At 41.5% G+C, this 27121-nt stretch overlaps 1 protein-coding gene across 1 annotated transcript in view; it reads left to right on the forward strand.

Moving 5' to 3' along the window:
• Positions 1–25626, forward strand: part of LOC126470259 (lysosomal-associated transmembrane protein 4B-like) — a 187448-nt gene extending 161822 nt beyond the window's left edge. Inside the window, exons 4-6 of the mRNA XM_050097989.1 lie at positions 4889–4974; positions 18412–18568; positions 22659–25626. Of these exons, the coding sequence (XP_049953946.1) occupies positions 4889–4974; positions 18412–18568; positions 22659–22861 (446 nt within the window). The 3' untranslated portion in view covers positions 22862–25626. The remainder of the gene's footprint in view (positions 1–4888; positions 4975–18411; positions 18569–22658) is intronic.
• The last annotated feature ends 1495 nt before the right edge of the window (positions 25627–27121 follow it).

Here is a 27121-nt window from a genome sequence, read left to right on the forward strand (position 1 = left end):
AATACTCGACGATGTCCAATAACAAATTGCACTTTTTTAACAGAAATTGGCCGACAAAAAATGTGTTGCATTGCTTACTGAACGCTCCTCGTATAGAACAGTGGTTTAGAAACATTCAAAATGTGATGTGGAGTGATGGGAAAGAGAAACCTATATTTGGGTGTTAGAAAAGAAATAGAGGAGTGGAAGAAGGGTCACAATGACTTGCAGTCGAAAAGGATTCTTCCGTAAAACCTAAAAAAAATGCTGAGGCATAAATGATGGGGTCGGTAGCTGTAGATGGTTCTTCCTATTAATTATTGGGAGGATTGGCCTAAGGAAACGCTGGTTGGATCTGGAGGTAATCTGGTTGATGAAGGGACCTCTGGGATTTCTGGAGGGTTGGGTGTAGGGCTAAGAAAAGTTGTCATTGTACTAGAGGAAGCAAAAGGGAGGTAGGGTTTAGGGATATCAGTATACTGTGTAATGATGGTTTTAGTGTAGGCATCACGTTGGGGACCGAGTGCGTGGTAGTGGATTTTCTTATGGGCTCACACTGTGAAAGTAGTTAATGTTAACCAGCGTTATTAACTGTAAAATAATGCACTTATGTACTGAATTTGCGTTAGTAAAAAAGTGATTACGTGCGCCAGCTGCATGAATATTAATAAATATTTCCCTCGTAGCTGTAATAGCGGTATGTATCAACTTCATGCACCTCTGCCTGGAACCTCCATTGTGTCGAGGCAGAACCTGAATCATACTCCTCGTTTATTAAATATTCCCGGTAGCCCTACTAGTTTTCCGCGAAACGGCCGTTTTACGTAAAATAGTGAAGGACATGAATGTCGGTTCATGTTGTAGTAGTAGTAGCAGTAATAGAGTACCTTCATTCACCAGTGGACGACTTCTACGAGGATATTGGGCACATCGTGATGTTACAGTTTAAGAAAAAATTTACAGACCTAGTACAAGCCTTTACCTGAAGTAATTAATTCGACATATCGAGCAAACTGTAGAACAAAAAGTGAGGATGGCACTGAGTAAATGTGTACAGGGTGAAAAAAATTACAAAATATATAACATCAAAACGTGTGTTCAATTCCTAATGCTGAAAAAAACGAAATTTCAAATCGTAACCATCCGAAGAAGAACAGCCATAACAAAAAATAAAAACGCAGCATGTAGGTCAACTCCGTTAAATCTGTCTATGATGATGCCTTGCAAAGAATAAAGGCAAAATGCGTATGGTACAAAAATTATGTTTCATTCAGTTGTGATTAGACAGTTCCAAAATAATAATTATCATGATACCGAAATAATAATATTTCGTTTTCCTCCCAATAATATTCCAATGTCCTGGATATACGATGAATACGACGCTAAGAAGAACATGCAGCTCATCACAAATCATCGATGATTCATACTTTGGTTTAAAAGCATAATGTAACTCATAATTGTGTTCATAACCTGTTGTTGGAAATTAAGCCGAGGCTCAAAGAGAAAATTAAGGTTTCATCACTCAACAAAATTTCAGTTAATAGAAAGTGCAGGCGTTGTATTTGCAGTCTACATTAGCAACTGCTGATCGGGTTACTTTGCAGTGGGAGTAGCTGGTTGAGGGATTACGCTAAAGGGTCAAATGGTCATTTATTAATGTCTCGTAACAGAACTCGGTGGCAAGAATATGGAAAATACATGATTCAAATACACTATGTGATCAAAAGTATACGGACATCTGGCTGAAAATGACTTACAAGTTCGTGGCGCCCTCTATCGGTAATGCTGGAATTCAGTATGGTGTTAGCCCACCCTTAGCCTTGATGGCAGCTTCCACTCTCGCAGGTATACGTTCAAACAGGTGCTGGAAGGTTTTTGGGAAATAGCAGCCCATTCTTCACTGAATGCTGCACTGAGACGTATCGATGTCGGTCGGTGAGGCCTGGCACGAAGCCGGCGTTCCAAAACATCCAAAAGGGGTTCTTACGATTCAAGTCAAGACTCTGTGCAGGTCAGTCCATTACAGGGATTTTATTGTCGTGTAACCACACCGCCACGGGCCGTGCATTATTAACAGGTGTTTGAACGTGTTGAAATATGCAATCGCCATCCCCGAACTGCTCTTCAACAGAGGGAAGCAAGAAGGTGTTTAAAACATCAATGTAGGCCTGTGCTGTGATAGTGCCACGCAAAACAACAAGGGGTGCAAGCCCCCTCCATGAAAAACACGACCACACCATAACACCACTGCCTCCGAATTTTACTGTTGGCACTACACACGCTGGCGGATGACGTTCACCGCTCATTCGCCATACACACACCCCGCCATCGGATCGCCACATTGTGTACCGAGATTCGTCACTCCACACTACCTTTTTCCACTGTTCAATCGTCCAATGTTTACGCTCTTTGCGCCAAGCGTCGTTTGGCATTTACTGGCGTGATGTGTGGCTTATGAGCAGCCGCTCGACCATGAAATCCAAGTTTTCTCACTCCCGCCTAACTATCATATTACTTGCAGTGCATCCTGATGCAGTTTGGAATTCCTGTGTGATGGTCTGGATAGGTGTCTGCCTATTACATAATACGACCCCCTTCAATTGTCGGCGGTCTCTATCAGTCAACAGACGAGGTCGGCCTGTACACTTTTGTCCTTCACGTTTCCACTTCACTATCACATCGGAAACAGTGAACCTATGGATGTTTAGGAGTGAGGAAATCTCGCGTACAGACGTATGACCCAAGTGACACCCAATCACCTGGCTACGTTCGAAGCCAGTGAGTTCCGAGGAGCGCCCCATTCTGCTCTCTCACGATGTGTGATGACTACTGAGGTAGCTGATATGGAGTACCTGGCAGTAGGTGGCAGCAAAATGCACCTAATGTGAAACATGTGTGTTTTCGGGGGTGTCGGGATACTTTTGATCACGTAGTGTAGAATTATGCAGCTAGACTGATCAATGGGGAACGAGCGATTTACGGAAACAGAATATCATCTCGCAATGCAAGAACACTTCTGATTTCCGACATAATTTGACTGCTATCTTTGAATGTGTGTAAATCGTAGGTTTGTACTAGCTATCTCAAACATATTGTAATTTATGACCGGCGGAGCGAGGTCCCATTACGGATGTTGTACTCAAAATACACTCCTGGAAATGGAAAAAAGAACACATTGACACCGGTGTGTCAGACCCACCATACTTGCTCCGGACACTGCGAGAGGGCTGTACAAGCAATGATCACACGCACGGCACAGCGGACACACCAGGAACCGCGGTGTTGGCCGTCGAATGGCGCTAGCTGCGCAGCATTTGTGCACCGCCGCCGTCAGTGTCAGCCAGTTTGCCGTGGCATACGGAGCTCCATCGCAGTCTTTAACACTGGTAGCATGCCGCGACAGCGTGGACGTGAACCGTATGTGCAGTTGACGGACTTTGAGCGAGGGCGTATAGTGGGCATGCGGGAGGCCGGGTGGACGTACCGCCGAATTGCTCAACACGTGGGGCGTGAGGTCTCCACAGTACATCGATGTTGTCGCCAGTGGTCGGCGGAAGGTGCACGTGCCCGTCGACCTGGGACCGGACCGCAGCGACGCACGGATGCACGCCAAGACCGTAGGATCTCATGCAGTGCCGTAGGGGACCGCACCGCCACTTCCCAGCAAATTAGGGACACTGTTGCTCCTGGGGTATCGGCGAGGACCATTCGCAACCGTCTCCATGAAGCTGGGCTACGGTCCCGCACACCGTTAGGCCGTCTTCCGCTCACGCCCCAACATCGTGCAGCCCGCCTCCAGTGGTGTCGCGACAGGCGTGAATGGAGGGACGAATGGAGACGTGTCGTCTTCAGCGATGAGAGTCGCTTCTGCCTTGGTGCCAATGATGGTCGTATGCGTGTTTGGCGCCGTGCAGGTGAGCGCCACAATCAGGACTGCATACGACCGAGGCACACAGGGCCAACACCCGGCATCATGGTGTGGGGAGCGATCTCCTACACTGGCCGTACACCACTGGTGATCGTCGAGGGGACACTGAATAGTGCACGGTACATCCAAACCGTCATCGAACCCATCGTTCTACCATTCCTAGACCGGCAAGGGAACTTGCTGTTCCAACAGGACAATGCACGTCCGCATGTATCCCGTGCCACCCAACGTGCTCTAGAAGGTGTAAGTCAACTACCCTGGCCAGCAAGATCTCCGGATCTGTCCCCCATTGAGCATGTTTGGGACTGGATGAAGCGTCGTCTCACGCGGTCTGCACGTCCAGCACGAACGCTGGTCCAACTGAGGCGCCAGGTGGAAATGGCATGGCAAGCCGTTCCACAGGACTACATCCAGCATCTCTACGATCGTCTCCATGGGAGAATAGCAGCCTGCATTGCTGCGAAAGGTGGATATACACTGTACTAGTGCCGACATTGTGCATGCTCTGTTGCCTGTGTCTATGTGCCTGTGGTTCTGTCAGTGTGATCATGTGATGTATCTGACCCCAGGAATGTGTCAATAAAGTTTCCCCTTCCTGGGACAATGAATTCACGGTGTTCTTATTTCAATTTCCAGGAGTGTACATGGAAGCTTCTTTGGGAGGCAGATTTTCAAGGAGGCTCTGCGTGTCATGAAGAGATCACTGACCATGAGTATTCTGAAAGGAAAATGTTAAACGTTCTTCAACAGGTTATGCAGTTCGCTAAGATTTTAAATGTCTGTTTTCCTGTTGTAATGATGTTTGCATATTTATTTTTATGACTATTAATATATTTTTATCTGCGTATTTAATTTTATTTCTTCATAATTTAATGAAAACAGTTTTCTAACGAAGCAGAGATTGGTGTGTCTTGTTATATTATCTCAGTTGTACAATTAAAAAAATAAATGAAACTTATTGCCTTTTGACGTATATTTCAGATACATATTCGCTTCTGATCACCAGCATCGTACTGAACGTAATAGAGGCTCTGGCTTGTGCTATGCTTCTGTATGATGGAATAAAGGTATGTGAAATACATTAATATCAAAGTAGTGCAAATTTTAAAAGAACGACTTGCTCTTTAATTGGCTCCTTTTCTGCACACACTTGTATGAGAGGAGACACCTAGCTCATAGCATGTAGCAACATACATACATATGAAAATCGTTGGAGAGGCATCTTCATACATTATCGCCCAACAGCCTCCGACAATTAACGGAGATTGGTCAAAGTTCGGTCCAAGGCGTGCAATCTCGCTTGATAGTGTCCCAGACATTCTGAATAAGACTGTGGTTAGGTGAAGTGGAGCGCCATACAAGCAACCACATGTCTGAGTCAAAGGCTGCATCAAACCAGTCTTTGGACTGAAGATCTCAGTAACAACAAATATTTTTTCTGCTTCAATCAGTGTTAAAACTTCGACTCAACCAATTTTCACAGTGCAAATACACTAATATTGACGCTTTTCCCCATTGTTCCTTCTGCCTCAACTTGAAGGGACACAGGTATGTTTTACGGTTTAGTAATTTCGAAAAGTCGGCAGTAGCCACGCAAGGTTGTACACCATGAAAGTGGCCACTCTATGTTGGAAACGGAAGATGACCTCACAATTTTGCACGTAAAGGTTATAGGTAGCAAATTGGATATACTGAAACAGTTTGAAGAAGGGTAGAAAATTACGGTTTAACGTCCCGTCGACATCGCGGTCATTACAGGTTGGTCGCAAGGTCGTAATGTTTTAAGAATAGGGAAAGAAATCGGCCGTGTCCTTCCAAAGGAACCATTCCAGCAGTTGATTAGAGCTATTTAGGTAAATCATGGAAAGCCTAAATCTGGATGGCCGGTTGCGGATTTGAACCGTCGTTCTCCCGAACAAGAGCCCAGCGTGCTAAGCACAGTACCACATCGCTCTGTGGTACAATATGAGACTACAATACATAGCGGTAAAAATAAAAAATGTATTAACAGATTACAGGAAACGCAAACAGCTTCCTTTTTTTTCAATTTTATAACTTTGTTATAATATCAGCCTGCAGTTACCTACTTCAAGTGTAGTAATACTATCGACATTCAGATCTCCCAGGCATCTCCGTAGCGATGTACATTATCTTCGATCATTGTTGAGAGTGCATTTGATTTCTTGATTATGCACATAAGGTTTTCATCGCGCTACATGTGTGTGTGTGTGTGTGTGTGTGTGTGTGTGTGTGTGTGTGTGTGTGTGTGCGGGCGTGTTTTCCCTGGAGGTATAGGGACTGTGCGTGTGACCTGGGGTGGCACTGCCTATATTCAAGAACTGCACATGCCATTTCGTTTTAGTTTATTTTACCGACGGGTCGGATTTTGTTGAAGCACATTGTAGGACGACACCCTTACAGGGGAAATAACCACGAATTTTTAATATTTATATTTTTATATTTATCGTTATTATAAGATTTTTGTAGAATAATTCAGATGCTCCTTTAAAACATGTCATTTCAGTTCTTTTCCATTGGGAAATGTGGCTGAGCTACATTTTAGCAGTGATTTTAACAATCACAACGTCGTATCGTAAGTTCCTGCTTGACATCTGACAATGCTGCATGGAGATGGGGGCGTGCGAAAGCAGAAAGGTGACAACATTAATGGCTGAGTGGCTGAGCTAGTCCTGCCACTAAATAACTACTGGTATAAGACTTTCGCATGACGCACATGGTCGGCTAGTTTGCTGTAGTTCGCCAGTGAGAAACCGTGAAAGAACCCGTATAAAAATCCCAGTGTCCAGTGGTGGGGGGAGGGGGGGGGGCGGAAGGGGGGGCACCACAAGGAATTATACGAATCGGACGGAAATAGGTAGATGTGATGTACATGTACACACAAACAAATGATTACATTTTCATAAAAATTGGATAATTTATTCAAGAGAAAGAGCTTCACAGGTTGAGCAAGTCAATAGTACGCTGGTCCACCTCTGGCCCTTATGCAAGCAGTTATTCGGCTTGTCATTGATTGATAGAGTTGTTGGATGTCTTCCTGAAGGATATCGTGCAAAATACTGTACAACTGGCGTGTTAGACCATTTTATTTAATTTACTTATTTATCCTTCTTAATTACAGGCTATTATCTGCAAAACTAAAACAGGTCACACAAATCACATTTCCTTGGACAGTAATAACTATTTATTAAGTATTTATTTCTGATACTTAATTTTTAAAATATACAACAGCTTCTGCTACTCAAAAACTACAATAAAACCGTATACCAGTTACCCACAAGCACTACAGAATTTGTTCTCTGCCTGTTTATTTCTTTTGGTGCATTTAATTTGTAGGTTTTTTCCGCTACTTGATCCGCCCTCATACTATTCCGGTCAACAGCCACTGTCTCCTTAGGCGTCGGGCAGTATGTCAGCAGCGTTTCCACCTTAGCAAGTAATCCCACTCATTACTGCTTTGTCTTAAAGTTCATACTTCCATTATCACTTGCACCAACAATTGTAGATTCTTGGGATACTATTTCATTCGATTGTTTGTAGAGTATGTTGTCTACCCTGGATGGCAGCTTGCTGACTTATGGTTGAGTGCCTCGTCTTCCTTGGCCTTCCTGGATACTGCGGCTGCTGTATCGTCCAAGATGCGCCAGGTCGACTAGCTCCTCAGTGCTACTTTGTGATCCAACACCCTTAATATCCACGTTTTCATAGAGTGCGCAGTCCCACAGCCTGTGTTCTGGTGTGTCCACATTGCCGCAGTCGCAGCTATCATTCATCTGTCCTCTGATTTTGTATTTCCGCGCTGACCAGTTGCAGCTGTAGCGGCGCATCGGAAGCTAAGTACTGATTAATTGTTTGTGTATAGTGGTTTATTTAGGAACTTTAGTAGTCTTCAACCAGTGTTTTTTGTGTTTTCTGGTGAAATAATTTCAGAAGAACCTTTTGGGAACTGTTTTCAGCTTCGTTACTGTGTCATTAGACGTTTGATTCTCTTTCTGTATTAGTCTTTTGTTATATTCACATTTGTTGTTTATTAATACTGTTAATAATAGTAGTTGCTTCCCTTGTAGAGTAAGTTTGTGATTATTGTAGTTAGGTTTTTAACATCTTCTTATTGTAGTAGCGGAACTTAGAAAAAGTAAAATTTTACCATGAGTGAGAAGTGTGGGCTTTGCCGTAGGTTCGTGAGTAGTGGATTGCGGTGTGAGACTTGTTCGAAGTATTTTCACTGGGGGGAATGCAGTGGGGAAGCCAGTGGGCATTCTGGTGAGATCCTCTCCTGGAATGCAGGTTATGCAGCAAGAGTAAGTTGATAGAGGAGCAGGAGCGTAAGATCTGTGCCCTTCAGGTGCAGTTGAAAAACGCACAGGAGGAGCTAGATACGATGAGGAGGGAGAAGGGGGTTGGGGAATGGGAGCTGGCTGTTGGCAAGAGATCTGCTAGGAGAAGAAGATTTTCAGATAGTTTTACTATTAGTGTTTACAATAGATATGACCAACTGTCAGAGTCTAATGGAGAGGAATCTCTAGTAGCTGTAGATGTAGGAAGTATGCAGCAGACCTCAGTAGTTACGGTGGCTAGAACAGTTGCAAAGTCGAAGAGGAAGAAGAAAGTTCTGCTGTTAGGTAGTTCTCATGGCAGAGGTGTAGGCCAGCAGTTGCAGGAAGTACTGGGGAGTGAGTACCAGGCCACCAGCATTGTGAAGCCCAATGCAGGTTTGGCTCAGGTGACTGTTAACATAGGGGGGTTATGTAGGGATTTTACTAAAGAGGATCAGGTAGCGATTGTGGGTGGGGCTGGTAATAGTATTGATAGGGATGGGGAGGATGACATAGATGGTGACCTGGAAAAAATAGCCACTCAGACTGGCAACACGAATGTGCATTTCGTGGAACTGTTTCAGCGTCACGATCGGCCTCATCGTGATACAGCCGTCAGGCGTAATAACATGAGAGTTGGGGGTGCGCTGATGACAGAAAGCATAGGTCACATTTCAGTGGTGTGGTGGAGTCTATCAGCAGGACGGGTTTCACTAGACATGGCCTGCACCTCAACAGGTATGGGAAGGGAAGGTTAGCAAAGCTTATAGGTGACAGCATAGGTGGGGTTGGTGGGATCACTCATGGAAAAATTCCTGCAGTAGTGGGTGTTAGAGCTGCACCTTTTTTAGATTGAAGTCAGCTGATAGGTATTCCTGCTTAAGGGAAGTCTCTCTAACAAAGGAACCACTTCTGACAAAGATTAGGTATCCGAGTAATGAGGGAATTAGTATATTTCATCAAAATATACAAGGTATTAGAGATAAAGTTAGTGAATTGCTTATAGATGATGACTCTGAAATTATTGGTATATCTGAACACTTCTTAAATAAGGAGATAATTCAGAGGCTTCCTTTACCAGGATACAGGTTGGCTGGCAGCTTTTCGAGGAGCTCTTTGCGGTGTGGGGGAGTAGCCATGTATGTGAAAAACGGCATCCCATTTGAGTCAATTGATGTTTCAAAGTACTGCACTGAAAAGGTGTTTGAATGTTGTGCAGGTGTGGTTAAATTTAATGGAGCTAAACTTCTAACTGTTGTTATTTATAGATCCCCAGACTCCGATTTCACAATATTTTTGCTAAAGCTAGAGGAGGTTCTTGTTTCACTTTATAGGAAATACAAAAAGTTAGTTATATGTGGTGACTTCAATATTAATTGTATAAGTGATTATGTAAGGAAGAGGATGCTAGTAGACCTCCTTAATTCATATAATCTTATGCAAACCGTATTCTTTCCAATGAGAGTGCAAGGGAACGGTAGAACAACCATAGACAACATTTTTGTTCATTCCTCATTACTAGAAGGGCATTCTGTTAGCAAAAAGGTGAATGGCCTTTCAGATCATGATGCACAAATTTTAACTCTAAAAGATTTTTGTGCTGCAACACGTGTGAAATATAGTCATCAGCTGTTTAGGAAAGCTGATCCAGTTGCTGTAGAGACCTTTGTAAACCTTATCAAGGTACAAGAGTGGCAAGATGTTTACAGCGCTGATATAGTAGACGATAAATACAATGCTTTTCTCAAGACTTTTCTCGTGTTCTTTGAAAGTTGCTTTCCGTTAGAACGTTCAAAACAGGGTACTAACACAAACAGGCAGCCTCGGTGGCTGACTAGAGGGATAAGAATATCTTGTAGAACAAAGTGGCAATTATATCAAAACGTTAGAAACAGTCAGAATCTAAATGCAGCAGCCCATTACAAACAGTATTGTAAGGTGCTTAAAATGTTATTAGGAAGGCAAAAAGTATGTGGTATGCAGATAGAACAGCTAAGTCTCAGGACAAAATTAAAACCATATGGTCAGTCGTAAAGGAAGTGGCTGGTCTGCAGAGACAGGTCGAGGATATAGAATCAGTGCGTAGTGGAAATGTCCGTGTTACTGATAAGTCGCATATATGTACAGTATTTAACAATCACTTTCTGAATATAGCAGGTGAACTAAATAGAAACCCAGTCCCAACAGGGAATCATATAGCGCTCTTAGAAAAAAAGAGTTCCGAGACTGTTACCTGAAATGCTCCTCCATGATACTGACAAGAGGGAGATTGAGTTAATAGTTAAATCACTAAAGACCAAGAACTCTCATGGATATGACGGGGTATCTAGCAGAATACTGAAGTATTGTTCTATGTATGTTAGCCCAGTACTGGGCCATATCTGTAACTTTTCCTTTAGGAGTGGTCGGTTTCCTGACCGATTAAAGTACTCGGTAGTGAAGCCACTTTATAAAAAGGGAGACAGGGATAATATTGACAATTATAGACCTACACTCCTGGAAATTGAAATAAGAACACCGTGAATTCATTGTCCCAGGAAGGGGAAACTTTATTGACACATTCCTGGGGTCAGATACATCACATGATCACACTGACAGAACCACAGGCACATAGACACAGGCAACAGAGCATGCACAATGTCGGCACTAGTACAGTGTATATCCCCCTTTCGCAGCAATGCAGGCTGCTATTCTCCCATGGAGACGATCGTAGAGATGCTGGATGTAGTCCTGTGGAACGGCTTGCCATGCCATTTCCACCTGGCGCCTCAGTTGGACCAGCGTTCGTGCTGGACGTGCAGACCGCGTGAGACGACGCTTCATCCAGTCCCAAACATGCTCAATGGGGGACAGATCCGGAGATCTTGCTGGCCAGGGTAGTTGACTTACACCTTCTAGAGCACGTTGGGTGGCACGGGATACATGCGGACGTGCATTGTCCTGTTGGAACAGCAAGTTCCCTTGCCGGTCTAGGAATGGTAGAACGATGGGTTCGATGACGGTTTGGATGTACCGTGCACTATTCAGTGTCCCCTCGACGATCACCAGTGGTGTACGGCCAGTGTAGGAGATCGCTCCCCACACCATGATGCCGGGTGTTGGCCCTGTGTGCCTCGGTCGTATGCAGTCCTGATTGTGGCGCTCACCTGCACGGCGCCAAACACGCATACGACCATCATTGGCACCAAGGCAGAAGCGACTCTCATCGCTGAAGACGACACGTCTCCATTCGTCCCTCCATTCACGCCTGTCGCGACACCACTGGAGGCGGGCTGCACGATGTTGGGGCGTGAGCGGAAGACGGCCTAACGGTGTGCGGGACCGTAGCCCAGCTTCATGGAGACGGTTGCGAATGGTCCTCGCCGATACCCCAGGAGCAACAGTGTCCCTAATTTGCTGGGAAGTGGCGGTGCGGTCCCTACGGCACTGCGTAGGATCCTACGGTCTTGGCGTGCATCCGTGCGTCGCTGCGGTCCGGTCCCAGGTCGACGGGCACGTGCACCTTCCGCCGACCACTGGCGACAACATCGATGTACTGTGGAGACCTCACGCCCCACGTGTTGAGCAATTCGGCGGTACGTCCACCCGGCCTCCCGCATGCCCACTATACGCCCTCGCTCAAAGTCCGTCAACTGCACATACGGTTCACGTCCACGCTGTCGCGGCATGCTACCAGTGTTAAAGACTGCGATGGAGCTCCGTATGCCACGGCAAACTGGCTGACACTGACGGCGGCGGTGCACAAATGCTGCGCAGCTAGCGCCATTCGACGGCCAACACCGCGGTTCCTGGTGTGTCCGCTGTGCCGTGCGTGTGATCATTGCTTGTACAGCCCTCTCGCAGTGTCCGGAGCAAGTATGGTGGGTCTGACACACCGGTGTCAATGTGTTCTTTTTTCCATTTCCAGGAGTGTATTTCTATGCCATCGGTGTTTGCTAAAGTTATCGAGAAGGTTGCATATACAGGGTTACTGGAGCATTTAAATTCACACAATTTGCTGTAAATGTTCAGTTTGGTTTTAGAAATGGTTTAACAACTGAAAATGCTATATTCTCTTTTCTCTGTGAGGTTTTGGACGGATTAAATAAAAGGTTGCGAACGCTAGGTGTTTTCTTTGATTTAACTAAGGCTTTTGATTGTGTTGACCACAAAATATTGCTGCAGAAGTTGGACCATTATGGAGTAAGGAGAGTAGTTTACAATTGGTTCGCCTCTTACTTTAAGAACAGACAGCAGAAGGTAATTCTCCGCAATTTTGAGAGTGGTAGCGATGTTCAGTCCCAATGGGGCACTGTTAAGTGGGGCGTTCCCCAAGGGTCGGTGCTGGGGCCACTGCTGTTTCTTATTTATATAAATGATATGCCTTCTAGTATTACAGGTGATTCAAAAATATTTCTGTTTGCTGATGACACCAGCTTAGTAGTGAAGGATCTTGTGTGTAATATTGAAACAGTATCAAATAATGTAGTTCATGAAATAAGTTCGTGGCTTGTGGAAAATAATTTGATGTTAATAACAGTAAGACTCGGTTTTTTACAGTTTCTAACTCACAATTCAACAAGAACCGATATTTTGATCAGACAGAATGGGCATATTATAAGCGAGACGGAACAGTTCAAGTTCCTAGGTGTTCGGATAGATAGTAAGCTGTTGTGGAAAGCCCATGTCCAGGATCTTGTTCAGAAACTAAATGCTGCTTTATTTACCATTAGAACAGTATCTGAAATAAGTGACACTTCAACACGAAAAGTAGTCTACTTCGCATATTTTCATACGCTTATGTCGTATGGTATTATTTTTTGGGGTAATTCTTCTCATTCAAAAAGGGTATTTTTGGCTGAAAAACGGGCTGTTCGAGCTATATGTGGTGTAAGTTCGAGAACCTCTTGTCGACCCCTATTCAATAGTCTGGGAATTCTGACATTGCCCTCACAGTATATATTTTCTTTAATGTCGTTTGTTGTTAGCAATAATAGCCTATTCCCAAGAGTTAGCAGCCTTCACTCAGTTAATACTAGGCAGAAATCCAATCTGCATGTGGAATGCACTTCCTTGACTCTTGTGCAGAAAGGAGTGCAAATACTAGGCAGAAATCCAATCTACATGTGGAATGCACTTCCTTGACTCTTGCGCAGAAAGGAGTGCAGTATTCTGCTGTATCCATTTTCAATAAGCTACCACAAGAACTCAAAAATCTTAGCAAAAGTCCAAACACTTTTAAGTCTAAACTGAAGAGTTTCCTCGTCGCTCACTCCTTCTATTCTGTCGAGGAGCTCCTGGAAGAGCTAAAAAATTAAGCAAATTCCAGTGTTACATTGTTGATTTTCTTTATTTTAACTTACTTGTCACCTTAATATGTTTTTTTTAATATTTCATTTTATCTGTTTCTAATATCGTGTTATAATTTCATGCTTTGACTCATTCCATGACCATGGAGACTTCTCCTTAATTTGGTCCCACGGAACGATAAATAAATAAATAAAAATTAAAAAAAAGCGGTATTGAATCACCTATTGCATGACAGGTGGATTGGTCGTCGAAGCACCATATCATGGCCCGCACGTTCACCGGATCTGACGTCCCCGGATTTCTTTCTGTGGGGAAAGTTGAAGGGTATTTGCTATCGTGATCCACCGACAACGCCTGATAACATGCGTCAGCTTATTGTCAATGCATGTGCGAACATTACGGAAGGCGAACTACTCGCTGTTGAGAAGAATGCCGTTACACGTATTGCACAACGCACTGAGGTTGACGGGTATCATTTTGAGCATTTATTGCATTAATGTGGTATTTACATGTAATCACGCTGTAACAGCATGCGTCCTCAGAAATGAGAAGTTCACAAAGGTAGATATATCACATTGGAACAACCGAAATAAAATGTTCAAACGTACCTACGTTCTGTATTTTAATTTTAAAAACCTACCTGTTACCAACTGTTCGTCTGAAATTGTGAGCCATATGTTTGTGACTATTATAGCGCCATCTACCACAAAGCGAAAAAAGTGGTCCAACTAAAACATTCATATTTCTTTACGTACTACACGAATATGTAATAAAAAATGGGGGTTCCTATTTTAAAAAAACGCAGCGCCATCTGGTTTCCCTCTTCAAGCTAGACAAGGTTCGTTCTTTGTAGTTTTTTCGTTTGACTATTAATTTCGTGGGATATTTGGCCCGGTCACGATCAATGGGCAACCCTGTATATTTGAAAATCCTGCCATACTCTCCTGTAATCCCACGCTATACACCCATACGTCATCAAAAAGTGCTTCTGCGACGTATTTAGGGAGAAAGATTCATTTCTTCTGCCAGAAACCTGCTTCAAAGACTTTTCCAGTTTTTCCTCTTATTTTAGCAGATTGTCCACACTGAGATGGATTCTGTCTACGAAATCAGGTAAAAGAAAAGTAATGTACTTCCCTTTTGGATACTGGTACATTATGTGATCAAAAGTACCCGGACACCTGGCTGAAAATGACTTACAAATTCGTGGCGTCCTCCATCGGTAATGCTGGAATTCGATATGGTGTCAGCCCACCCTTAGGCTTGATGACAGCTTCCACTCTCGCAGGTATACGTTCAATCAAGTGACGGAAAGTTTCTTGGGGAATTGCAGCATATTCTTCACGGAGTGCTGCACTGAGAGGTGTCGATGTCCGTCTGTGAGGCCTGGCACGAAGTCGGCGTTACAGAACATCCCAAATGTGTTCTGTAGGATTCAGGTCAAGACTCTGTGCAGGCCAGTCCATTACAGGGATGTTATTGTCGTGTAACCACTCCGCCACGGGCCGTGCATTAGGAACAGGTGCTCGATCGTGTTGAAAGATACAATCGCCATCCCCGAATTGCTCTTCAACAGTTGGAAGCAAGAAGGTGCTTAAAACATCAATGTAGATCTGTGCTGTGATAGTGCCACCCAAAACAACAAGGGGTGCAAGCCCCTTCGATGAAAAACATAACCACACCATAACACCACTGCCTTCGAATTTTACTGTTTGCACTACACACGCTGGCAGATGACGTTCACCGGCCATTCGCCTTACCCACACCCTGCCATCGGATCGCTATATTGTGTGCCGTGGATCGTCACTCCACACAATGTTTTTCCGCTATTCAATCGACCAATGTTTACGCTTCTTACATCAAGCAAGGCGTCGTTTGGCATTTAACGGCGTGATGTTTGGCTTATGAGCAGCCGCTCGACCATGAAATCCAAGTTTTCTCACCTCCCGCCTAACTGTCATAGTACTTGCAGTGGATCCTGATGCAGATTGGAATTCCTGTGTGATGGTCTGGATAGATGTCTGCCTATTACACATTACGGCCCTCTTCAACTGTCGGCGCTCTCTGTCAGTCAACAGACCAGATCGGCCTGTATGCTTTTGTGCTGTATGTGTCCCTTCACGTTCCCACTTCACTATCACATCGGAAACAGTGGATCTAGGCATCTTTAGGAGTGTGGAAATCTCGCATACAGACGTATGACACAAGTGACACCAAATCACCTGACCACGTTCCGAGTCCGAGAGTTCTGCGGAGGGCCTCTGCTCTCTCACGATGTCTAATGAGTACTGAGGTCGCTGATATTGAGTACCTGGCAGTAAGTGGCAGCGCAATGCACCTAATATGAAAAACGTATGTTTTTGGAAGCCGTCCGGATACTTTTGATCACATTTGTGTACAAGGTCAGAAGCAAATACCGCGTAAAATGGTAAGCCTTGAGTCATCACCACACATACCATAAAATGATTCTGCTGTCAGTCCCACGTTGTCAGTGGTTGCACTGCTCATAGTCCTTGACTTCGCATAGTAACCATCTTTGACGGTAGGGCTTGGACCGGTTGTGTCTCCTGGTTCAGCGGCAATCGCCACCATTGCTCTCACACGCAGCGCTGCGCTCGTCCCCACCATCGCTGTAACGCCATAAGATTTACGTTGTAACTTATTTCAGAACAATACAAACATTATTCAACAGGAGTCGTCAAACTTGGTGGCAATAAATAACGTACTTGTCGCTGATGACACAGAAGAGCAGCTGAGCTTAATGCAGCACAACACAAGATAACCAGCCAGACACTGGTAATGAAAATCCCTTCCACCGTCGTTTATCTCCTAACTGAATGTCACCACACTATTGAATGCTAATGGCTACGATTACAAAGGCAGGATTTTCAGTTTGAAAAGTGATGTTCATTGATACTTGAAGTGGGAAGGAGGGAAACTCGAAAAAAATTGAGGCAGTTGTCAATTCACGAGGGCAAGTGGTATACTAAAGAACAGATCAAAGATATTGCGTGAAGACAACGTTGCAGATGCAGTTCAATAATAACCAGTGTTATATGCCAGAATTTTTGTCCCTATTCAGTAAATTTGAACTGCTGAATTCATATGGTAATTCTGTGGGAATTTATGTAATGGCTTAAATCTGAAAATCTTGCTAAACATGAAAATGAGAATACAAGTAGAAATTTGGAGTTATATGTCTGTGTTTTCTTTTACTTCGTGCACTTGCATTAAATGAAATGAGAAACCTGTTTCAAAACTTGTACAAAGAGCATTAAACACTGCTTCATCATGAACGTGGTAGTGTTAGGCAGGACTGCTTGATTTCGTAAACAGTGCCTCGTGTGCTTGTTGACATTTGCTTAGCTCCGTCCATGTCCTGAAAATGGTTTCCTTGTAAGCCTATTTTCATTCTAGGGAACTGTCGTTTTCTTATTGCCCAAAAAAAAACTATCTGACACTTAACGCAATATGACCGGGAACATTGGTGGAGGAGCCAATTCTTTGATCCCCATTTGACGATTGATTCAGCACTTGTATACAGTAATGCTGGTTAAGCGTGGTACCTTGTGGAATGAATGTGTGGCGCACTATCCAGGTTATGTCGGGAAACGCAACAGACTTTGTTCTCACATTGCATCTTATCTTTTTTCTTTTATGCGAGTATGGTGATGAAGCAGCCTTCTACTGCGTCGGTTACCGCTCATTTTCTGCATAATAAATCACGTTACGTGGCCTGTAATGTTATTTGATAAATACTTCATTACACCTGATTCACGTTATTCAGTTACGACAATAAGCACTTCAGTTTGACTGATGCTCCCAAATGGATGAAAGTTATATAACATAGAAACTTCTTTTTGTCATATTTATTCTAAATATACGTACACGCACACCCCTATTATAATGATGGGACATTCCCTCTCTTTCTCCATCACTCGTTCTCTCTCTTTCTCTCTCTCTCTCTCTCTCTCTCTCTCTCTCTCTCTCTCTGTTTCTCTCAGTCGGGTGTCTCTTATAAGAGTCGTCAGACGCAGTTTTTCTGGTGCTTCGGCATATATTTGTAACTTTGTTTTTGCAGCGTGTAGCAGGAGTCAGCCCAAACAAATACTGCTTATCACTTCTTTAATGCGATACCCAGTGTCGACGGAAAGCGTCGGGTTGTTTCCCGCTACAAACAATTTTTTTAAAGAGGGATTTTATGTGCCCGTTCGATAGAGTGGTCCCAAATTAGTCTAGTGCGATATTCTGTTTAGTGATATGTATTAACAGGGACAGTAAAACACGAAGAATAACCAGCAGCGACTAAGCATCGCTACTGCATGACAGCAGCAGTCAGCGGGGGACAGGGTGGTGGTGTTGCTGCTGGAGTACTCATTCCTCGTGTTTTACTTTCCCTGTTAATACATGTCTGCGACACGAAACGAATATCGCGATCGACTAATCTGGAAGTGCTCAATCGAATGGGCACCAAAATTCCTCTTTAAAAATAAGTTTGTTTGAAACAGGAAGCAAACCGACACTTTCCGTCGACACTGAGCGTCGCATTGAGACAAGTGATTTGTTTGGGCTTACTCCAGTTACACGTTGCAAAAACAAAATTGCACCTACCTACGGAGATACCAGAGAAAATGCGCCTGACGACTCTTAGGGAAGATATCCTGCATATTACACGCACGCATACTAGCCAGTGAGAGAGAGAGAGAAGAGAGGAAGAGGGAATATGCACGAGCAATAGAGAGGTAAATTGATTGTCAGTGAAAGGACAAAGTGAGAGAGAAACTTCTCAAATAAGAGAAATGTAGAGTGAATGGATCATCTGTTTCCCATATCATCTCTTACGAAAACGTTTCTTAGCATGTATCTTACTTCTTTTTACAGGAAACTATCAGATTTGCGCTACTATGGGTGATCATCAAGGCCATAATTACTTGTTTGAGCTCACTGGTGATGGTTCAGATGTCCACTGCATTTTTATCAGATGATGAATTCTATCTCCCTGGTATCATTGGACTTCTGATATGCGGTATATTTATGGGTGAGTATATGAAACAAGAAATATATTCTACTGCTATGTCTGTAAACTGATTTTATACTGGCATATACGATAAAATATGTGATCATCTTGAAGTGCTTGAAAAAAAAATACTTATGGCGGTGGCAGTACCAGGAGCGTAACTAGAGTGACGAGAGGATCAGGGCAAGTGTCTCAACTGAAGCCCCATCCCCTTGACTCACGCTTCTCCCCACCCGCTTTCCTAACGTCTGCCTCTCGTCTCTCACAGTCACCCCCCACATCCAAACACTACATCATCACCATAGCTGCACTCCTCCCATTTCAGTCAATAGAAAAAAATTAAGAACAACATTTTTCTAAAACTCACAATATGAATTCAGTTTAAAAAAGTTGTCACCAGACACGTTGTATTTTTATTTACTTAGCATCTTTAGTGGTCACTAGTGTTCATTCCTCATCTTTATATGTTCTGAAGTCGACTGCTCTTTCCCACGTTAGTGGAAGCCGAAGTCGATAAAGACTTGTTTCCACTTTCACGCTTCGAAATTTTTCGACTTTAAGGAAACCGCTTTTTTTCGTTTGCTGCATTGGTGTTTTTCTGTACTTCATTTCGCTTTTGCAAGACTTCACAAACGTTCTCTTCGTAGAAATACTTCTGCGTTTTCACCTGTGTCGCGCTCAGCACAAACTGCTGAGCGGTAAAAATGTGAAAGCAGTCCCCTAAATGAATCGTTGGAAATGTCAATGAAAATTTAAGTGCATAGATGTAATCGTACCTTACACTGCAACGCGTTGCGTTGAGTAGTTTCTAGTGTCATCTTGCAAGTACTCACGGAACTAATTTTTAAATCCATCTCCCGCATCATGTTGTGTCCATAAAATTTACAGGTGTCCTCAACTGTTTCTATTAACAGCGCTGTTTCTTGATTAGGTTCTACAGCGTCTTTAAGGACTAAATTTTAATTTTAACTTAAACAGTGGACAAAATAGGCGTAAGACACTAATTTCTTGATACTTTTTGTACACCGTTGTGTAATAGCCGCTTCCGCAACATTTGCTGATATTTAGTTCCTTTCATTACATAGATTCAAGTATGCGCTGTTCAGCGTCTAAACCAAATTATTCTTCTTCTTCGTAAATGATTCTCATATGCTTACTTCCTGAAGGATTTTCAGGATAATCTTAAATTTTTTTAAGGCAGCGAAAGATTTTACATGACTGATCGATTCTGGTAAAACTTTAATAGGAAAAAGAAACTACGGCTCTGAAAATTTTAGTTTTTCTTTGTGTCTGACTTCTCTTGCCATCAAGGAAATAATTTCGCTTCCGTTGATTTGTAGATATGGGTAAGTTGCAAACAACGTTCCCTCCATGTATTTTATTGTGCTAACTTCAGAATTTGAAACAGTGCATTCCAGTCAACGTTGTCAGACCTTTCAGAATGAACAAATACAGTGTACGGAGGTTTGCCGTTTTTCAGTCTGTCTTCTAAGACAAGTCGTTCCTACGTTTCTCTGAAATCCAAACTGACCTTCCCCTAGTTCGGCTTCCACCAGTTTTTCCACTCTTCTGCAAATAATTCGTGACAGTATTTTGCATCCACAACTTATTAAATTGATAGGTAATATTCATTGCTTTCAGTAACTGCCTACTTTGAAAGTGGTATTATTACACTGTTATTGGAGTCTGAGTATTTCGCCTGTCATATATTTTGCAAATCAGGTGGAATAGGCTGTGATTCTCTCCCAAGAATCTCAATATTCTGAGAGAATGTCGTCTACTCCAGGAGCATTGAATCGGATTAGGTCTTTCAGTGCTTTGTCAAATTTTTCTCGCAGTATTGTATCTCCCATCTCATATTCATTTACTTCCACTTTCTTTTATATAACATTGTCTTCAAATTCATTACTGTTGTACAGCCCTTTTTTATTGAATTTTCTCATGTTAGCTTTAGAAAGCTTTCATCTTCTCTTAATCTTTACACGTTTTAGATTACGCTTTTCTGCTTGGTACTGGCTAGTCATCTGAGCTCTTGATATTCATATAGCTGCTTCTCTGTTCTCAAAAGGTCTATTTAATTTTCCTATAGATGGCATTTATCTTTCCCCTAGTTATCCACGCTTCTACAGCCTTGCATTTAAAAAAGAATGGTTCAAATGGCTCTGAGCACTATGGTACTTAACATCTGAGGTCATCAGTCTCCTAAAACTTAGAACTGCTTAAACCTAACTAACCTAAGTACATCATGCACCTCCATCCCCGAGGCAGGATTCGAACCTGCGAACGTAACGGTCGCGCGGTTCCAGACTGAAGCGCCTAGAACCGCTCGGCTACACCGGCCGGCCAGTCTTGCATTTATCCTCTAAACATTCCCGTTTAGCCATTTTGTATTTTTTTTGTCAGTCTCATCTTTTATGCGTCTGTATTCACTTTCGCCTGTTCCGTGTGACGCAGTTGTTTATTTCCTGCTATAGTCAATTGAATTCAATATCTCTTGTGCTATTCAAAGGAGAGAATAAGAACTGAATATTCTGCTCTTCATATAATTCATGTACTCCGCTGGAACAAAGTTACGTACATTGTTCTCACATAAAACTCACTTTAATACTGACAATAGAGCTACCTGCACAGTCGTAATATAATACGAAATTTATAAAATTGTGACCCCAGAATGGGGTTCGAACATGGAACCCTGCTTTTCACAGGCAGTGCTCCTCCAACAGCTCTATCCACTAATGTCGTAGGGAACGACACCTCACAGCGTAGATCTCTACGAAAGAGTAGGTCAGCATCGTCTTAGTAACTCTTCTGATATTTCAACTGTATCAAACTGCACAGTATCCTTAATCCGGGAATTCTAGGCCAGACTGGTAGCAGGGAAATCACTGTAGAGTTTCGAGACACTGTGATCACACAGAAGACATTGTGTATTTTGCTTTACATTTTGATTCCACTCTGTTCAGATTTTCCCCTTAAGTTATACATATTTTATGTTTATTCTCGATTCAAGAAGAAGCTTATTTTACACATACATTCATGAAGATTTTACATTACATGAACTTTTTCATTTTTCAGTAACATTTCAGATCGCAAGAAGACCTCCCAGTAAGACTTTTATTTACCAAAGATTTTTCATTTTATAAGAAGATTTTAAGTTTCCAATAACATTCTAGTTGACAAGGTAGTTTAGTTTCGAAAAATATTTTAGGACTGAAGAAATCTAATTTTCTTCCTAAATGTTTAATTGCGGAGAAGAATTTTGATGTTTACAGAAAATGTTCGATTTCAAGAAAAGTTTAGTTTTCAAGTGAAATTCAGTGAATGTTGTTGAGAAGACGCTTTATTTGGCGAAGCACAAACGCCGGCAGAAGGTTTTTTTGTAGAGGGCAATGTAGAGGAGGTAAAGGCCAATTAAAAAGACCAAAGGTAAAAATTTAAAAAATGTAGTGCAGTGGTGGGTCACTGGACTTACCTAAAAAACTAAAAAGAGGAGATTAGTAATAAAAAAAGGAACAAACCATAAAAATAACGAAAAACGAAAAAATACCGTTGTTGGTAGCGCAGTGTCCACAAAAAGAAGAGGCCATTTTCGAGTATCAGTCCGTTACATTGCAACTCGTCACAAACGTTCATTATTCTGATAAAAGATACAATAATGCTGTTTTATTATATCAGCAATCGATCTTTTATTTAAAAAAAGAAAATTTAATAAGTGTTCATTCAGGCACATCTAAGAACATAAATACAGCCCTTAATAAACGATTTTAGTGAATTCAGTGTGTTGCTAATGACATAGAGTGATTAGTTTTTCAACAAAGCATAGAGTTATGCGGCTGTGAAAAGAGCCTTCCAAGACAAATGACATTGACATTATACCACCCCATTTTTCAAAAGGAAGCAAATCTTCTCCATCTCATGGTTGTCAGTTTCACAACTTATATTTCATTGTTGTGTGTTTACATTAATCCACTTTACTGCTGATGTATGACTGTCGTGTTTAATAGTGTAAACAGTCAGACGGAAAGAAACACTTGGTTCAATATAGCACCCTTTACAAATTTGTTAACAGACAGTTTAGACCTCTGCATAACAGCACTTTCTTCTGTTCCAGCAATCAGTGCTTATTTCATCCTGGTTGTCTACAGTTTCTATAGAAGTCTGCGACAGAAGCTTGCACCCAAAGTGCAGATTGTGAAGAAAGGTAACACAGTAAACAAGCAAAAATCTAATGGCGCAACAATGAATGGTGCTGCAAATGCCAGGCCTCCGATTCAAGAGGGCGAGAAGAAATATGCTAATGTGAGCGAAGCTTAATCAACACGTTCTACCTGTGAATGTTTACGCTAATCTATTTCTTCAACTACATCTGAATGTCGATATTATTGTCAAAAAGGAATTCTTATGTGTCCAGTTAATTCACACGTAAATTGTTGACATTAAGGAGACTGTCTGTTAGAGGGAGGTCATGGTATGCAGTCAGAAATGGGAGAACTATTAAAGATAATAGTAAAACTGCTGATGGTGGATTTGAAACAATCTGTTCCAAATAATGAATAACATACATTACACTTAGAAGAGGAAACCCGTGAGAAAAGTTTCCTGGTTATAACTTGTAATATCCAAAAAGTTTTACTATCTTCACAGCTGCAACCCCCCATGAAGTAAAATGTAATACAGTTCCAGGTGCTACATGAAATGGTTGTTGACTATCCATTAACCTGACGGGATAGTAGATGTGTTGTCTTCATAATTCTCGCCTCATAAAAGACCACTGAATTCCTTCTTAAAGAAGGACTGTGAGTCCATAAACACTGTCACATTATCCATTACGGTATGTTTACCAAAGTGTGGCAGTACAGGTATCTCTGTCATTTCAGATGTGGTCTTATACTTGTCAGTGACTGTCAAGAAAGCTGTTATGATATATGATGGCAATGTCACATATTTAATTTGAGACTATTCATTCTATAACAAAACAAAAACAAGTACTAACATGCTCTTTGCGTTTGGTGTTATTGAATAATTTAGTTTTCTGAAACATTCAGTCAGAGTCTTCCTAAGTTAAAATTGAGCGTAGTCCAATACGAGAAACCATGAGTTTTCATAGATGATAGAGGCACATGAAAAAAGTGCGATATTTACATTGTATTTTCGATGTAGGTTAGACATAGCCTAAATAACATATAGTTAAAAATACTGCAGGAAGTACACATTTATTTTGCCAAAATAACCAGTGGAAGTTCATTAACACATCCATTGGTCATAAATGAAATGATCTGCTTCCAGTCACGAAAAACTTTCCCACTGTTTTCATTCATTGAAAAAAAATTAACTGTGACTGTGTGTTACAGTCGTGGTGTATAAGCAGTTTCAATCAGTTATTACAGAAATTGTCATACCACTTAGTAATCAATGTATGCAGTGAAAAATACGTAAAAGAACACTTAGAATTTATTTTTATCTGAAAAGGTTTATACTCCATGTCTCCTACATTGCATTACTGGATCTCATATAAGCAAGCACGAGACTCAAACTACTGAAGACAAATATTTTAAAACAATTGTTGGTATGTTTAAATATTCCAACTACACACTCTTCACAAACACTTGATTTCATTTATCTCTCCATGCTGGGCACCAACCAAATTATTTTTGATATCAGTACATTTTGAATGGAACATTCGTGTTTCTTAGTTTAAAAATCCTCTCAGTTCCTTAGTTCATAAAATTTTTCTCAGATCCAGAAACACATTTTCCATGTCAAGCAAAATATATTATGTCATATAAATTTCCAAAAGTATATTATTGCATAAGTGATACAGTCAGATTTTACAAAGTGGAAGCAAGTCATTTACACCTTGCTTTGAATATTTTTAGCTCTTTGGAGACATTTATGTATACCCTTTAAAACCAAATGAGAAATACACACTTGACAACCATCTAATACCATCACCAATAAAATATAATAGCGCATATCTGCAACTTGTCCTGTATTTTACAGTTGAAGACATGTTTCTCATGGGGTAATAAACAGCACATAGCATAAATCTGACAGAGTGATGGGAAGATTAATGGTAATGGATTTATTTCAAGTGATGTTACATAATCAATATGTAGTAATTATATTTCTGTTCAATTATTCTGTGTGCTCTGTACTGTCAATGGAATATATTAATCTTGATGTCAAGAGATAAACATAATAAACTCTCGATGTTGACACCTTTCAATATGTATAAAAATTGTGTGAGTAGCTGGTGTTCTTTGTAGGAGATAACTGTAATATCTTATAACAGTATGTAAAAGACACACTACCCTCTGGTGTTATTTCCTTATTACTCACTCAGTTACCTAAAACATGAACTATTATTTATGACAATTTACCTCCTTTTTTTACATATTTCTAGAGCTAGATGACCAAGTTTTGGTTGTATAGAATTATTATAGATGTTTTAAGAAACTTCATACATATTTCTTATTCTTTTGCATATTTGTTATATTAACTTGACTAGTATGCAGTTCATGAACATGAAGTACAACATGTTCTGTTGTAATTCATGAAGCAAGTTTATTATGGAGGCAGTGTACTGTTTTGTTTTTCTGATAACCTACTTCCTTGCAAATGTTGCTATATCTTTCTGTTTGTTCTGTCTGGCTTTAAAATCAAATTATTTTTATAATTATGGTGATCATTGGAATTTGAAACTACGCTCTAGAGATTCCCATAAATGTACCTGAACTACAGATTTACAATTTAAAGTCAATGTATGAAGTATAAAAACATGCAATTAACTAGAATAATAAAGCAAGATCAGATGCTAATCTATAATTTTGATGCATTTCAACTAAATTATTCTGTTGATCAATATGTTTAATATTATTAAGTTCCCCTAAGATCACATAGACATAAGGAAATTACGAAAAGCTCAGTATGTTCTACATAACAGAGACTTATATTTGGAGGTCATCCAATTGCATGTGTTAACTTTATGAATAGTCCTTTTGTTCTGTGAAGACACTGTCTAATGTAACACAGGTTTAATGTTGTATGTTTAAAGCATGCTAATAAAGTAACCTATTTCTGCACTGTGAAACAGAATTGCATTATTTCATAGTAAATTACTGATCCTCTTTTATAACATCCTTTCCTTTCTTTGACACATATTAACCAGGTCTTGATTCACATTACCAAGTGTAACATACCTGTTATTTAATGTAGATAATTGCAGTGTCTCTGTCTCAATTTAGGGTAGAAACTACCATGACAGTGTTGCCTAATTACTGTACAGGGCTTGCTTAATGTCACCACAGTACACAAAGATCAATAGACGTGAATTACGAGTACTATATGTGGTTTTAGATCACATGAAACACAAATGTATTCCAACGAAAACAACCAATTATTGATGAAATTATTTAATTCGATAGATAAAAAATCTACACACCAAGCAGTGGCAAAACACACACATAGAAGAGAATTGTGATTGGAAAGCTTTTGGAGCCAGTGGATCCTTCTTCAGGCAGAAGTATTGAAGGGCAAGGGAGAACTGTGAAGGAAAAGGGGAAGATTTTGGGAAAGTCACCCAAAACCGCGAGACAGGGGAGACTTACATATGGGCTGTGAAGGAAAGAATGATTGTTGGAGACAGCACCAGATGAGATCTGAAAACCTGAGACATCAAAGGTGGAAGACAGGGTAATATGCAAGACATTGGTTACTACTAAAACATCGTGCACGAGTTAATAAGAGTGAGTAAGCTAAGTGCACTATACATAACGGAAGTGGGAGGGGGCAGTGCAAAATAGACGGGAAAGACAATGAAAGATGTAGAAAACTGAAACGGAGTGAAGCAGAGTAGTTACAGTGAGTAAAAGCTGAGACAGAAGAAATTAACGTAAATTAAGGCCAGGTCGGTGGCGAGAACCAAGGACACGTTGTAGTGGTAATTCACACCTGCAGAGTTCTTGTGGGGGAAGAATCTAGATGGCATGTGTGGTGAAACAGGCGCCAAGGTCACTAATGTCATGCACCACTCCTCTCCTACAAGCCGAGCTTGCTCGACCTCCTTAATATCCCACAGCCTTCACCACTGCCCCCCAGACCAAGAATAACCCATAATCCCAAGAACGAGTCGCAACAGTACAGTGTCCTTAACCTCTCATCTAAAGCACTCTCCCCTCCTCAATTATCTGAATTATCTAAGGGCCTCACTTCCAGCCATAAACCTACATTTGATCATGCTGCTTTGGTGAAGAACTTCCTTTACTTCACTTGTAATATGCATTGGAAATATCACTTTGCAACCCAACCCCAAAATCTTTCCAACAGCAAACCTAACATTGAACCCTGCCTTGAACAGTTCAGACCACCATCCCAACTTGATACACCACCACTGCCTCAAAATCATCCCTTAAAAGCCTTCCAAGAATTCCTTACATCCAGCATTGACTCACAACCCTTCCTCAGGTCCCTGAAACGTGACCCTAACCTGTCCTCCACAGAAATCCAGGCTCTATGTTCCCTAAAAACTGATGACTCCATCATTATCCTCCCAACACACAAAGGATCTACCATTGT

Source organism: Schistocerca serialis, chromosome 3, assembly GCF_023864345.2.
Source record: "Schistocerca serialis cubense isolate TAMUIC-IGC-003099 chromosome 3, iqSchSeri2.2, whole genome shotgun sequence".
Taxonomy (NCBI): domain Eukaryota; kingdom Metazoa; phylum Arthropoda; class Insecta; order Orthoptera; family Acrididae; genus Schistocerca; species Schistocerca serialis.